The sequence below is a fragment of the Rhodnius prolixus genome, unplaced genomic scaffold (assembly GCF_049639745.1).
Source record: "Rhodnius prolixus isolate KJV_2025 unplaced genomic scaffold, Rpr scaffold_11, whole genome shotgun sequence".
Classification (NCBI taxonomy): Eukaryota; Metazoa; Arthropoda; class Insecta; order Hemiptera; family Reduviidae; genus Rhodnius; species Rhodnius prolixus.
Genome location: NW_027411625.1, coordinates 12,756,035 through 12,771,547, shown reverse-complemented (window position 1 = coordinate 12,771,547; position 15,513 = coordinate 12,756,035). Strand labels below are relative to the sequence as shown.

Sequence of the window (15,513 nt, the reverse complement as noted above, 5' to 3'; positions counted from 1 at the left end):
CAATATATTTTCCCTCTTCATTAAAATAAGAGACTCAGGTCTTTTTCATGTTCATAGATCATACCACGAGAGATCGTGCGTCCGAACAAAGCACCACCCTCGCCGCCATTAAAACGTGATAGGCCGAGTACTACTACTAATACTACTACACCAAAGTTGGCTGAACAAAGGAAGTTGAAGAGTACTGTGGATTTAAGGACACTGGAATTTGGTTGTTGCCAGCAGTCTGTGGACAATGTTAGCACGACATTGCCAAGAACTGAAAGGACTGGTATGACTGGAACTGGATTGACTCGGGCGGTCAGTTTCACCAGTGGAACTAAGTTGCATTCCAGGTAAATTTCTGGATGTTCTGTGATTGCACTCATATTAAGACGGACCTTATTCAGTTGGATCAAGTCTTTAGAAGCTATTTACGTGCCTTTAATTGAGCACAAAATTCCAGAGCAAAGCGTACCAAAATCGGCTAGATTGATCAAGGATTACTTGATCTGTCTAATCTATACTGAGTGACAGGTACATACATCTATAAATTACCTTGCTCATTGGTACACATTCTCAGAATCCTCATATCTAGTGACAACTGTCAGATGACACTAGTCATAAGTGTTCGCGAAATGCTACGCAAGTCTTCACATGTCAGTGGAGATGTCTAGTCTCAAAATTCCTGGAACTGCAAGCCACAAATCTCAGCGCCAGCCCAGTTAGACAAATTAGAGCTTCCCCCCACCGTACTTTGAATTCCTTAGACCACATTTGATTAAAGTCACACTAATATTTTTAGTTCCAGATTTTTATATCACTTTGAGCAACCTTTAACTCACACCTTCATTTTTATTTTGCCTTAGGTCAGTTATTGTCTCACTTAGGCAATTTCAACCACCTTTAAGTCATATGTAAGTACCTTTTTTTAAACCGAGCCATTGAATTTTTGTTTTTTTGTTTTTATTACAGATCGCAAAGTCTAGTGGATGTTGGAACTCGGACGTCTCTGATCAAAGACGATTCCCGGCGTTTATCAACCATGATAGAACAGCGAAAGAGGTAATCAGCATTAAATTGTTCTGTGACAGCGGCTTACTATTGTAAAGTAGGAAATGTCTGTTTCTTTTACAATTTTATTAAAAGTTTTGAAAACAAATCGTTCCAAAAATAAATAAATAGATCACTGCAACCTCGTGGCCAAAGACAAGGGTTTGATTTAATCAAATCCTATTTTAATTTTAATTTGAACAAATTTTTTACTATTATTATGAGAATTATTGTTGTACACGTGTTCCCTTCAGCGCCTTATATTGCATTTTCGAATTACAGGTGTATGTCTAAATTGCGAGGCCTCGTCATACCGGAAAAAGTAGCCGAGGTACCACATTTTGTAGATCTACCAGAGATCAAAAGTAGAGATTGTACACTACCTGAGTCAACGCCTGATAAAGAACAGGTTTTTTTTTTTATTGTTTTGCTGTTATGTATGTATAAAATATATAATTGTATAATATATTATTTCATTACAATGTACATTTTTTATGAATATATATAATTATATCAATTATACATATGCAGGGTGATCCATTTAAAACGCTCTTGTTTTTTGAAGGCTTTTTTTTTTAATGTTCACAGACCGAATCAGTGGACGTACAAAGCTGTACGATGAGTAACGCCACTGTTGTAAATAAGCTGCCAAGTTCGCCTCTTATCAGCTCACCACCGTGGAAATCCGCGGACAGCAACCTTCCCAAATATTCGCCGGCCTTTAAACGGAAATCACTGACCATCTATGATGCGCACTACCAGCCAAGTAATGGCGTAAATACGGGCTGGTTTGGCCTTAACCAGGAAACAAAAGGCGATCAATACCTCGACGTAATTCCGTCCAGACCGAACATGAAACAAAGGGCAACCTCGCCCGTCCATACAAAAGTGATAGAAATTAGAGGTCAGTGAAATGTTAAATGTTTATTAAATTTATCATAGTGTGCAGCAATAGGCTCATGTGAGGTTTAAGCTGAGCTCGAGTGTTTGACTCAGTTAGACTACTAAGTTTGACTGTCTCATAGTGTACCTTCTAAACTTAATTTGGGAATCAAAATCTTCCCGAGTAATTCTCAGCTCTGTATATTGGGTTCGGTCTTGTAAACGTGGTGTTGTCCTGGAATACAGTCTGACAAAGTTTCAAAAGTGGACCGGAGTATGTATTTGAGTCAGGCCTTACTTTACGATTTGTCCGCGCATTGTACCTTCTCAATTTTGGGCTTTTACCAGTCTGCATTTGGTAAATGCAATTCCAATATTATTCTAGTTTTTTCTATTTCCGTAGACGAAGAAAGCGATTGTGATTCGGCTGTGTCATCTTCGAGATCTGATCTCTCACATTCGCCGACTAGTGAACTTTCTCGAGTTTCGAGAACGTTATCGGATGATACAAATACCTCGACAGAGCCTACACTAACTGCCACAAGTTCCTTAATTACAACCGACAGACCAGCACAGCAAGATAGAACATCACTCAACAATGACCGTGTAAGTAATATATCTTAGTGCCCTATATGGTTTTGACGTTCACTTTGTGCGAAAATGTAAGGTCACTGCTTAAGTTGCCTGAAGTTTAGTATTTTGTACGGGTATCTGAAATTGGCAGAAAGATGTGATATATTTAGCATGAGCATAACCGTGACGAGAAAGAAATTTGCGCATGCACAATAATTAGCAGTAGCTTATTTTTATTGGTCATTTCAGTAAGCATTGAACCATGGATCTCTGAATATATTATCTGTTTTTGAGGCAATTATTCAACGTTTGATTCGAAGGTGATTATTTTTTTTTTTTGTGGCTAGCTGAAAACTAAGTTTAAAACAACTTATGACGCACTTTTATGACCATTTCTGATGATACTGGTAAAATTGTCAAAGTGTGCCACTATCCCAAATTTTTTTTTTTTTTTTTTTTCATGAAAATGCGTCGCTGTCAGCTTAGACATCATCCCCCATCATTTTTATATGCTGTTGACTTGAGCGCTAATAGAATTCGTACAGTTAGATCTTGTAATAATAACCTTTTAAGGTTGTTTTAACTAATGTTGATAATACTAGTAATTTTTTGTTGTATCTGGATTTATTTCAGACAAAAAAGTCGAAGGAATTAGAAGAGAAAGCCAGGCTTAGTGAGCAGCCTAAAATTAGAAAAATGATTGAAGATGCAAGTTTCAGTATTATTATTAACCCGCAAGATAAATCGTTAAATAATATTATAAATAATAATAATACTAGCGAACATTTAACGAAAATACCAATGAGTTATGCAGATATTCAAGCACATGATCAGTCAAAAGTTAAATCAAGCAAGCATACAATGCAGTTCTATAAAACTAATAATAATAACAACAATAATAATAGTACTAATAATAACAATAATATTACGAGTAACGGGCTTAAGAAGCATTTGGACAAGTCGGATAGCCAGGTAAAGAATAGAAGTTTAACATTGTACAGTTACTATGGATTGCATTATGTTGACATAGTCTACTTGATTTTATTTCAATATTTTACTGACGCCTTTTTCATAGAGTATTACTCTTAGGGCGCCTTTTCAGGGTGTGCAATTCGTTCGGTAAGTAACAACGATCAAACATCTTTTTAATCTGGTTAAAAATAATTGTTTGATTTTTTGTTTGTAATTGAAATGACTTCTTCCACAACATGTTTATTAGAAATTCCTTTCGAAAACAGTCATTTTTGTGGAAAAAATCTTTTATTGTTAGTGGCATGCCCATGGCAGCACTTCCACATCTTCAAAGTAATAATACAAATTATTAAAGATACTTATCTGTCGATAAATACAAATTTTATTCCTGGCAAACTGGATATTATCCATTTTTTTTTTTTATTGCGTAGCAACACCAATGAGAAAATTTGATGCTTTTATGATTGTAGTAACTTAGTGTTGCTTACATTAATGTACACACACATCCACACACAACTTTATTTGTAAAAACCAACATTCAGACTCAGGTCCTCAGGACGGATATTTCTATTGAAATCCAAAAAACGAAAATCTACACGATTATTATGCCTTTTTTTCGCACAGTTTGTGAAAGAATATTAAAAGCTGTAGAGATTTTCATATTTCCACTTTTTTAAAAAAAAATGCCTGTTTGAAAATTATTATGAACAAATTTCTATTTTCTGTGTGATCTCTAACTTATTTTACATGGTTTTAATGCAAATATGTCTTACATTTAATTACATTCTTGAGATAGAGTTACAAAGTTTAAAGTTCAGTTGGACAAATCCTATATTAAATGAAATCCGATTCTCGTTTTACGCTGTTTTCGTGTGCCAAATTTTCCGAGGAAATCTACCGTGCGAATTGAGGAGTGGGTGTATTATTGATTCATTTAAATTTCCAAACTCTTCAATGCATGTTTAATGAAGTTTTGAAGGGGGGGGGGGAAATTAAGTGCTTCTTTTTTTTCCATTGGCTAAATTCGTCTCCAAGAACTGCCATTCGAATTAGGCTGAATTTAGAGCCCCAAGCAGTCCAGATTAGTTGGTCCATTGTTGTAGCATTGTTTGGTCGACAAAGTTGATTTATCCGCATCTGGCATGTGTTACTGATAAAAAGAAGTTTAGTAAGGATACATTTTTTGAATCCTAACACTGTTGATCCTTAACCTAAATGATCTATTTGAGTGAGAATGATTTGTGATTAAAGGATGTAGGAAATGGCTTTAGCCCTTTATGATCGCTCTTCTTGCCCAAGATCAGTCCATTCATGTCAACTGAAACAAAGCCTTAACCCTTTCGCCACGGCATTTAAAAATTTAAAAATAAAATGCAATTATTCTCTTGCATTTTAAGTTCATTGAGAGGAGAGAAAAAATGTGATACTTTTGGAAACATATTATTTACTGTCGAAAACAGTGGGACATATTACGTTATTTTTTTTTTTTTTTGAAGAGGGGGTGAAATGCAACTTACGCACATTGTGCCGGACTCCCTCGTGGCCTACCGGCTAAAACACCCCCCCTACTTCCGGACCTAGCCTGGATTCACTGTGATGTCAGATTATGTTATTATAGGGTTTATTAGTGGGACACTAATGTCTCAAGAGGGTTTTTTAGTGGGGCACGAATATCCCAGAGTGATTTTTTTTTTTTTTTTTTAAATATCACTAACATTTTTAATATTACAATCCGGTTATTTTCAATGTTGATGAAACTTTATAACATTAGACGAAGATTAAAAACTACTGAAATAAACATTTTAAAAACAAGAATGGGACATATTATACCCACAAGAATTTTTTAAAATCTTAGCGGGACAAAGTCAACCCAATAGGAGCGAAAGGGTTAACGCTCGGAAGCTTATTGCCCTTCTTCTATTTCTTAATTTTGAAGTAGCCAGACAGTTTTGTGTCTCTTTAGAGCTTCAAAAGGTTGGTCGGAGTTTTTAAAGCCAGTTTTTTCGCCTGAGCTTTTGTCGTGTTTCAAAGAAGCATTATTCTATTTATTAAATTATTTTCTTCAGCAATTTGCTAGCAACAGGTAGCAGCTGATAAGTCGATAAGCAATTTTGTTAGTAGCGGTGTGGTGAGAAATGTGTGTATAAGTTGTAGTTAGAGCGAGTTGCACTACTACTGTCTGTGTAGGCTCTCTAGGGTATATCTTATGTATGTAGTGTACGTATGTGTGTTCCACATAGGCCTGCTAGAAGATCTGTAGTGGATGCTGCCTGTGCCGTCCCCCTTGTGTGGTATGGTGTTCATTGTAGATGCAAGATGTACCTTCTAACTTCGTTATTCTCGACTTCTAGATCAAACTCGCCAACAGTATCCAGCATCCTCGAGTCTCGTCGATAGATTCAACGACTAGCGATGACAGTCTGTTCCCAACGACTTCTATGTATTATAATTCCGTGACCAATCTGCAGAGAGAGCAACAATTCGGGAGTATCTCCTCGTTGGCTTCATCTACAAGTCTTATTTCGCAGCAGGTGCGTGGCTCTTCAGTACAAAGTGCGGTCCGACCACCTATATAATATTAAGAGGAACTGCAAGCATGCCAATTAAGTGTCCAAAGTCAGTATAATGTTATAGATTTTTTTACTCTTGCAGGAATTGTCCCAATTAATTGAAGAAGCCAATCACACTTTAGAAGAATCGCATGAAGTTGTAGTAGTTATTTTACATCGGGACAATCCTGGAGGGAGTATTGGCATCACATTGGCCGGTGGGGCGGACTATGAAGCAAAAGAGATCACTGTAAGTACAGGGATTAATGCTGCACACCATACCAACTGTCATCAGATAGCTAGGGGTGAGGAGAACTTTTTGGTTCCTCTCGGGAGGAAGGTATCCCTAACGGTTTTAGGGAGCTATATAGCTGAAGCTATCCGAGACGGTAGCCCTAACCAGCCCCAAATAAAATACCTTCAAGGGTGCCTTCGAAGGGACAGCTTCATCTTAATGAGGGAGGGTCTGGTAAAAGGCCGCCGGAGACAGGAAGTTGAAATAAATAACACCCTCTCTCTTATGATAAACTAAACTAAAACAAACTTTATTTAACGAAAGAAGAAAACAGCGGAAAATATAATTTAAACCTTAAATTTAAGGGGAATTTATTTATTGGCAAGCATGCCAATAAAGTGTCAAAAGTCAGTACAAAATTGATTGAGTCGCCATGCTCCCTAGTGTCCTGTTGCTACTTCATTAGTTTATTGAATTGGCATGTGGCAACCTTCAGCCGGATTTGTTGTTTTAAAGCCCTGGTATCTCTAATGAGATGAGTGGTTGGCGGGGAGCAATGGGCATTTTGGATTGCCTGCGTTTCTTCCCGTTTTTGGTGGAACCGCCCTTCTAATACAATCTACCGTCTACTTATACACTTATACTAATAGGTACAACAGAAAATTCATTTAAATTATATATATTATAAAATATCGTAAATCTCATGACTCACGGAAACGAAAGGCGATAGAAAAATATGCTGCACTGGCCAGGCAGAGCGTCCAAATACGGATGAAGTTTTTATCGTTGACGTTTAACAGTTTACCACGGTCCAACGGTCAGACTCTGTAATAAAAGTATAGCAAACTACGGCAGCTCCTGCCATCTAGCGGAACTTTCGAATACGTACAAACAAACGCACCTATTCACGACAGATTTATGAATGTCCCAAATGTAGAAAAGAAAGGGCACTGGGTTAAAGATAAGTAGAGACTATTTTCAAATACTCGGGCCCATGCTGCTCACAATGCCTCACTGTCAGGGTACGTCGCAGTCGCAGTTGTAGTGAAGTGAAATACTCTGAGCAGAGTGTCTGTGTTAGAAAATGGGGATCATAGAATGGGGGGGGGGGGTAAAATACTTGGAATATGAGTTATGGTTTGAACCTAATACAGCCTTAATGCTGTCTTAACAATACCACACTGACAATCCCTGCAGGACTTTACGATGTTAAGAAGTTATACTAATGAAGCCCCTCATTAGGCTTAGATGTACTGAGTGACCGACAAATTGGCGTCAAAAGTGGGACTCAACTCTTAACTACAAACAGCTTTAATATTGAAATATTAATAGTATTTAATAATAATGTGAACACTATGTTACATGGGTAGACTTCAGTTCAGTTGCTGTGCTGAGAAGTGAATTTCATCAGAGCTGACTGATGAAGCCACAAAGTAGGTTTAGAACAGTGGTCGGCAACCTATGACGGGTGACAGGGGTCATCTAGTGGGGTCATCCAGTGGGTACTGGGAAAATTTTCGTGATCCAGTAAACAATTCTTCATTGCGACAATCGATAGGTATTCTTGCCAACAAATTAAAGCATGCTTGTATTGGAGATGTGTTGAAAAATGTGATGAAATTCTATTATTACGCAGCGAGTACTCGTTTCTTGTCTGCTAACATTTTATGAATTCTTTCAAGATATAATTTAGGATTTGATGATAATAAATTTGTTTTTATCTATTTATGATATATTGGATTATCCCATCTGTAAATAATTTTCTGTACTCTAAAATGGAAATGATGTGACCCACCAGCAAAAATGTTTGGGAAAAAATTGAAAAATGACCCACATGTAAGAAACGTTGCCGACCACTAGTTTAGAAGATGAACTGTTAGCAAGCAGTGTCTAAGACGGATTATATTTGGGTCCAGCTCTTACTGCTGATCGCCTTGACAGTGCTCCATTTACAGGCTTGCCCCAGCTACAGTGCTTTACTATATTTATTATATTACAGGTACACAAAGTATTAGTGGGAAGTCCTGCTGAACGGGACGGACGAATCCAGAAGGGCGATCGTATATTATCGATCAATGGAAAAAGTATGAAAGGATTGACGCATTATGAATCACTAGCGATTTTAAAGGTGAGCTTAATTGCGAAATGGTATAAACTCTCTTTTTTAAGAGAGTATATGTTATGTGAATGTGATGTCAGTTTTCTCACGAAAACTTTTTAGTAAGAGTTGGGTTGTAGATTTTACTTCTATTGATAACACCAGTCTGTGTGTGTGTGTGTGTGTGTGTGTGTGTTCTTCCTGAATGCTTAGGCGCACTTTTGATCTGTTTACCGGAATTTTTTTTATTAGCAACTCCTTTTAGTTCCAGTTTATGCTTGTATCAACTTATAGAAAGAGCTCTGTACGAAAAGATGGTCCAGTATAACTCAAAAATGCAATTTAGTATTTATATGTAGAAGTTAAATTTCTCTTCTTACCGTCAGGTGTAGCAGTACAACAATGTGTACCAAGCGTTAGTTCAACAAATTTGCTCGTATTTTATTTGTAGGCACCCAGGCCTGAAGTGGTGTTGGTGGTTTCTCGGCATAAAAGCGACCCTCAGGACGACACTACTCCATTGCGCTGCCACACCAACACATTACGCTCGCCACGGTTCATAGAACCCCCTAAATTCTCTAGTCCTCCTAGTGATAAAGGTGAGTTGTAGACCTGAACTCAAGAACAAGCAGGCTGTCATGTATTACTCATTGAATCATTATATATATATATATTTTTTTTTTCAGAGAATGAGCTGAAATGGGGTCCCATTGAGAGCGTAACGCTGCACAAAGATGGCGCCGGGCTAGGATTCAGTCTGGAGGGTGGAAAGGACTCCCCGTACGGTGACATGCCTCTAACCATAAAAAAGATATTCACAGGTAAAAACCTCGTTCCCCTCGGTTTGTTACAGGAACTATTTATATTGAAAAATATTGAATAAGATTAAAAAAATAAATTTACTGTTTTCACAATTCTAATGTTATTTGTTAACTACTGACTAGATTTAACTGCTGACAAATAGACCGCTAATTTCTGGAACTTGAATCCATCTCAATATCCATCCCTTCCCAATCATGTTGCGTTCACGTACTGTTTGATAATTAAATTATCAGATTTTATTTAACCGATCGTTATAGCCGCGTTCGCAAGGGAAGGCCCTTTCGTCTTTCATTCCCATAAAAGCTTGAGACCCTCAAGGAAGCATTCTTAGTCTTTCCTTTTTCTATTATAAACTAATTTATCTTCATCCCAAAGAGCAATTGTTTCAACATTTGCTGATGAATCTCTCTCCTCTCTGGTCCTATCCAAGCCAGTCTGAATATTCGACACTTAAACCTTTTTTGTGGTTTCACTTATATGTAATTAGTGTTTGACCACCAGTTTAAATGAACAATGTTACTTATGTACTTTGTGTTTGACCTCCAGTTCAGATGAACAATATTACTATTCCGCAAGCAGACATAGTATGACATTTAGGACTGTACATTAACAAAAAACTAACCTGGAATGCACAAATTTGTCTTAAACGATAAGATGTAAACAGAGTTTTAAACAACTTGTTTCAATCTTAACTTGAATTTCAAATTCACCATCTACAAACAAGACACCTCTAACTTCTCGGCCACCGTAGCGCCTTTGAATTTCTTCTCCTTGCACTCTACGATCTAGTTAGGCCTAAGTCAATTTGACTATCAATGATTTATCTCTTTGGTTCATGACATATTGCCTTTGCGCGTGAACATTTGATAAGTTCATCGTACTTAAAACTTGTGGGCAGAAGCTTATTTTTCCCTAAGCCAAGGAATGTTTCAGTAAAAGAATTAGCAAGTGGTAGAAAGGCGCCTCACAGCATACAGTCCCTATGAACTATATATCCAGTATTAATTTCAAAGTCGTACAAAGTAATGAATTCATTTTACACCAAAAAACTGAATTTTTCGTTTACTAATTGTGTATGAAGATACTCTGTAGTGCCAAAGGTTTTAATTTTCTTGTTTGATTTTGTTCCGGTGCAGGTGGCTGCGCAGAGAAGTCTGGCCTTGTGTACGCCGGTGACGAGCTGTTGACCGTAAACGGACACGACGTGAGCGGATTGTCGCGCATCGAAGCTTGGGCTCTGATGAAACGACTGCCAGACGGCCGGGTCACACTGGCCATTAGACATCCCATTCACTCGGCTACCTAAATCCTTGAAAAAATCGTACATTTTTCTGAGGGCTAATGATTTTGTATTTGGGTGTTCCCTAAATAAGTTTAAGTTGTAAGATTTCTCGAATCATGTCACACAGCATGCAGCGATCCTGTTATTTCGACTTACCGAATAAAGTTACTCACATAAGTGTTTTGACTTGTACTGGTCTGAAATCATTTTTCTCGGTTTTAAGGGTCATTTATTCGGTGATAAGATCCCTTAAGTATCTTCCTGATTGCTTAGGAAGCCTTTTGGCCCCAAACAGTGCATTTCATGACTGAGCGCCCTGCAATCACAGAGAGCAAAATTATGTGGTTTTGGCAGAATTTGAGAGCAAAAAGGAACTTTTTTTTTCATGGCCGTGACTAAAATTTCCTGGATGGAACAGGATTACTGTGAAAGAGCTTACGTTATTGTCCGGCCTATTCAAGTGCCGGGTATTTTTTTTATTAGATTTGATTTGTGTTGCCGTTTTCTTATGAATAACACAAACTCAATTCTTGATTTCTTCTTAGACACAAATACTTGAGCATACTGCGTATATAAAAAATAAGAATGATAGGACGTTGAACCAGGACGGAAGGGGAAGGACGCAAAATGAGCGGGCAGTCAAATCCAGCCTCTTCATGAAATTAAATATAAAAGCAATCTATACGGCAATACCTCCCTTCGGAGTCCTAAAGTGGTCGCAAACCAAACTTAAACTTCAACGTTCTTTCAGTAGCAAGGTGACGTCTGTTACCGTATCATTCGTTTTTTTCCATCCCCACCCAGTACATTACGGAAGCAGTGAAGAATAGGAAGAAGCCTCGTAAAGTTAGTGAGCCTGAGTTGGAGACAGGGCTTCCTCATATATATGGCTATTGATATATCTCCCAACATCTAACTATCTCACCGTCTTGAATCTAGGAAATCTTATTAAGAGTTGCTCTCAAGCGAAGAAAAACTAATGAGCGTATGATATCAGAAAGAATTGCTTGGTGCGTATTTCGTGCACCTTTTGTTGACTTTTAGTCAAGAGAAGTTTTGTTGAGCAAAAGAATTTCTGGAGATGTAGAGCTTAGTTCAGAATCAGGCACTACTTACGATAACGTATTCTTTCTAAGAAGGCTGTTCAGTGTTCAGCATCAAATGAGTGCAAAGACAACATAATGTTGCCAAGTGTATCAACTTGGTCCATTTGGATGCACGATATATTCCTGCAAAACTGGACAAGAAAGCTGATCAATGTTGCTGATTCTATGGATGATAATCTTACAGGTTTTGTTGGGGGGAAAACGATGATTTTATTGAGTCGCTATCTCTTTAATAAGTGGCAGTTTAGTGATAGCTAAATGTTCTGGGACTCTCTTCAGAGGCTCTGCTAGGATTCAGAAGTAGCTCTTCCTTGATATCACCAACCTTAAGAGGAAATGTCTGGAATTCATCTTATAAAGCAAAAATGAGAGGGTGATTGTGACGGTGCTATTTCATTCAAGGTTTCTACATCCCAATTAATGCAAACAATAATTAAGATATTTGGATATCCTCCCACAAGGATTCTCACATTGAGAGAACATGAACACATTTGAGGCCTTGCAGCTCAAGAAAGGATCAACTGGGGGAATGAATCCAAAGTCTTGGGCTAAAAGATGATAAGAGAATATAAGCTGCTTAGAATAAGGTCTTGAATACTCAAAAAAAGGAAACCGAAACAGGTTTTACTTTCCGGTCACGACTAAACCCAAAAACTTACAGAGGTCCTTGCCTGATGTGCCGTGTGTCCCACCTAATCCTCCCCTCAATTTCAAATTAATTCTAATAAAATTAATTTTTACTTTTTTTTTTTAATCAAATTTTTTAATAATCTGTGATATTTATTCTACTAAATAGAATATTTTTTTTGGGGGGGGGGGGGGTTGAATTGACTAAGAATCTAGATCCGGAACATTGGATTGTCTGAACACACTAAGCGCTGTCACAGATTGTGAATAAGGACTCACTTATCATACGAAAAATGGGCCCACATTCTGTAGACGAGAGCCATGTGAAATTACTTACTAAATCTTCAATACTAATAAATTGAAATCAGTATACTCCAGTCTGAGCGAAATACACAGTGAAAGTGGTTTCAATTCCGCATTTTATGCCGGCATCTTACAGATAATAGTCTTTAAACTCCGTGAAGCCCTTCTCCGTCTAAACTTCAACTAAACATTATATTTGTATTATGTACTTGAATTTATATATTTGTTATATATATATTTTTTGTAACACTGTTTTTATAATTAAGGACACAAACGTGCTTTAATATAAAGTAAAGACTATTTTTTAAATTGAAGTCTTTAAGTTAAATTCCTAAAAGTACAATCTCCTTATTATTCCTACCTTAAAATCTTCCCCAAAATTTTAATGCATTTTTCTTAAGTATAGAGATTAAAATTGGAAGTTCTTTATTCCACCCTCTTATGAAAAGAATTTCTCATCTAATCAACTTATCAAATTGTGAGTGCATAAATTAAAAATTATCCATGTGTAATGGGAAAAAGCGGTAATATTATTTTGAATTGTGTTAGATCTTCCTCAATATATATTTTAAATATTTCCAAATTAAATGGGCCAGCTTACTAAGAGCTTTACAATTAGTGACGCAAATTCAAAATGGAGTTCAGTTCTGCGAAGTCTTGATACAGTCTTCTTGAAGCTGTTGGCTCGCAAAGTTAGTAATGAGATGTGGATGGCAGTGTGTGAAGGGCGAGGAAGAAGTTTTCTATTAATTTGTTCATGTGAGTATTAATGGCTTAAATGTCGAGTTCTCTAAATATTTGTATTCCTAGTAAACCTGGGATGTTCAGTGCAATTCGTAGTACAATTCGTGTAGCTGTAATTCAGACTCGACAGGCGTATGTTGAAAGAGGTCTTTTGTAGAGCTCTACAGTGCAGATGTGTTTAAGCGGTGTGTATCTGTTAATACTGTATACTGTTTCAGTCGAGTGTATGCTAGCTGAAGTTTTGTGTTGATGAGAAGTCTCCAGATGAGTTGTGTTTTATACATATTTGTATTTTATTTATTATTATTTTTGCTTCTGTTTTAGGGTTCAGTTTTAGCTACCATCTTTGGAACTACATCAACAGATAAACATCTGTCAAGATAAACGTCAGTATAGATTGGTTGTCTTTGTTGGAGGAGGCTGTCATTGTATCGTCTGCGTATCGTAGCTAAAGTCGCGGAGGAAGGTTCTGGAATGTCCGAGCAGGGGAATCATGATTACCACTTTGGGAAGACCCGCGAGTACTGTCGTTTAGAACTGGACTGTATTGTTAAGTCTAATTGGAATGTTCTGTCTTTAACAATTGATCCAATAATATGAGTATATGGTGCGTTAGTGTTTTTAAGTTTGTAAATAGGTTCAGAGTGCCAAACAGTGTCGAAGGCAAAAGGTACATCAAGAAATGTAACTACCGAAACTTTCTGTCCTCGGAGTTGTGTACGATGTGTTCTGTGACTCGATTAAGTTGGTATATTGACGAGTATTTTGGTCTAAATCCGAATTTGTACGCTAGTAGTCTTGTTTGATTCAGTCAGGTGTTTAAGGAGAAGGCGTTTGTTGCTACAGTAACTGGATTGGTGGAAGCAATGTGTGCATTAGGTATCTGAGAGGCTTACAGAGAGAATATTCTGGTTAGGCTATCATGGATATCTGCTGATTCTGATGAATTCTTCATTGAGTGGTAGCGGAACTTGTTTTTGTGGTCTATATTAATTAAGGTTTGGCAACCACTGAAGTTAGCTGCTCTCCATTACAGTTGACGTATTTAGACGTCTGCAGTTGGCGATGTGCACAACTAATGAAGTGACGGACTCCTGACTCATAGATAATTTAGCAAGGGAAGAATTACCATATTTTTCTCAAACCGGGACAATTTCGACAGTTTGTTCACAGTAAGTAGTAAACTAGTAGCTCTCCATTACAGTTGACGTATTTAGACGTCTGCAGTTGGCGATGTGCACAACTAATGAAGTGACGGACTCCTGACTCATAGATAATTTAGCAAGGGAAGAATTACCATATTTTTCTCAAACCGGGGCAATTTCGACAGTTTGTTCACAGTAAGTAGTAAACTAGTAGCTCTCCATTACAGTTGACGTATTTAGACGTCTGCAGTTGGCGATGTGCACAACTAATGAAGTGACGGACTCCTGACTCATAGATAATTTAGCAAGGGAAGAATTACCATATTTTTCTCAAACCGGGACAATTTTGACAGTTTGTTCACAGTAAGTAGTAAACTAGTAATCTTACTAAGAATAAAAGAAAGTATTCAGGTTACCTTTGAACCTCGCCGCATTACTAAGAATTATTTAATAAGAATCACAACCCTTTTTTTACAAATTCATTTATTTAATTAATTAAATATTTTTTTTTTACAAAGGAATATCTTAAATGTTAGATCTACTTTACTTTTTGCTGGGCCTGCAGTTGTAAATTTCAATAAAGTAATTTTCTTTTTTTATTTATACCTGTAACATGTTATATAATATATAAAACTTTTAATACTATATACTATAAAAAAATATGCCTTAAAAATATACTGAAGTCGAAATCGAATAATTTTAATTTCAGCATCGAAGAATAAATGACAGTAGAACCTTCTAAAGTCTAAAAAACGAAAATAATTTTACCTCAGGTGTAACAACAACTAAGAGCATCTATAATTGAGTTATATCAGTCTACCCAGGCAGAGATGAGGCCAAAAATGTGGCCAAAGTTCTAAGTAGCGATATGCCTAGAATCCAAAGCTTCTGGATTTGCTCTGCACTAATGACAGACAGAGTAGATGAATTATAATAGCCTTCTCAAGAAGTGTGGAGATATATACACATGCACACGCACACATTACTCGTAGAGCGGAGCTTATGTACAAAATCTCATACACAGAGAGCCAGCTACTTTCGTTTTACTTGGGTATGACTAGGTACTCAGAAGCTACAAAGAAGAAAATCACAGATTCCACTTTATCAATAAAATATAACAAAGTGATGTTAAAAATTTGTTAC

The 15,513-nt window shown here is 37.0% G+C and overlaps 1 protein-coding gene across 8 annotated transcripts in view; it reads left to right on the top strand.

Moving 5' to 3' along the window:
- Window positions 1-12,096, top strand: part of LOC141459150 (uncharacterized) — a 66,686-nt gene extending 54,590 nt beyond the window's left edge. For 5 of the 8 annotated variants that reach the window (XM_074137832.1, XM_074137829.1, XM_074137833.1 and 2 more), the window contains exons 10-21: window positions 58-335; window positions 955-1,044; window positions 1,315-1,441; window positions 1,621-1,936; window positions 2,318-2,520; window positions 3,121-3,459; window positions 5,811-5,990; window positions 6,112-6,258; window positions 8,243-8,371; window positions 8,793-8,940; window positions 9,028-9,162; window positions 10,300-12,096. In XM_074137832.1, coding sequence (XP_073993933.1) covers window positions 58-335; window positions 955-1,044; window positions 1,315-1,441; window positions 1,621-1,936; window positions 2,318-2,520; window positions 3,121-3,459; window positions 5,811-5,990; window positions 6,112-6,258; window positions 8,243-8,371; window positions 8,793-8,940; window positions 9,028-9,162; window positions 10,300-10,469 — 2,262 coding nt within the window. In that variant the 3' untranslated portion in view covers window positions 10,470-12,096. The remainder of the gene's footprint in view (window positions 1-57; window positions 336-954; window positions 1,045-1,314; window positions 1,442-1,620; window positions 1,937-2,317; window positions 2,521-3,120; window positions 3,460-5,810; window positions 5,991-6,111; window positions 6,259-8,242; window positions 8,372-8,792; window positions 8,941-9,027; window positions 9,163-10,299) is intronic. The other 3 variants (XM_074137836.1, XM_074137835.1, XM_074137837.1) reach the window with 3 other exon arrangements.
- Window positions 12,097-15,513: the final 3,417 nt, after the last annotated feature.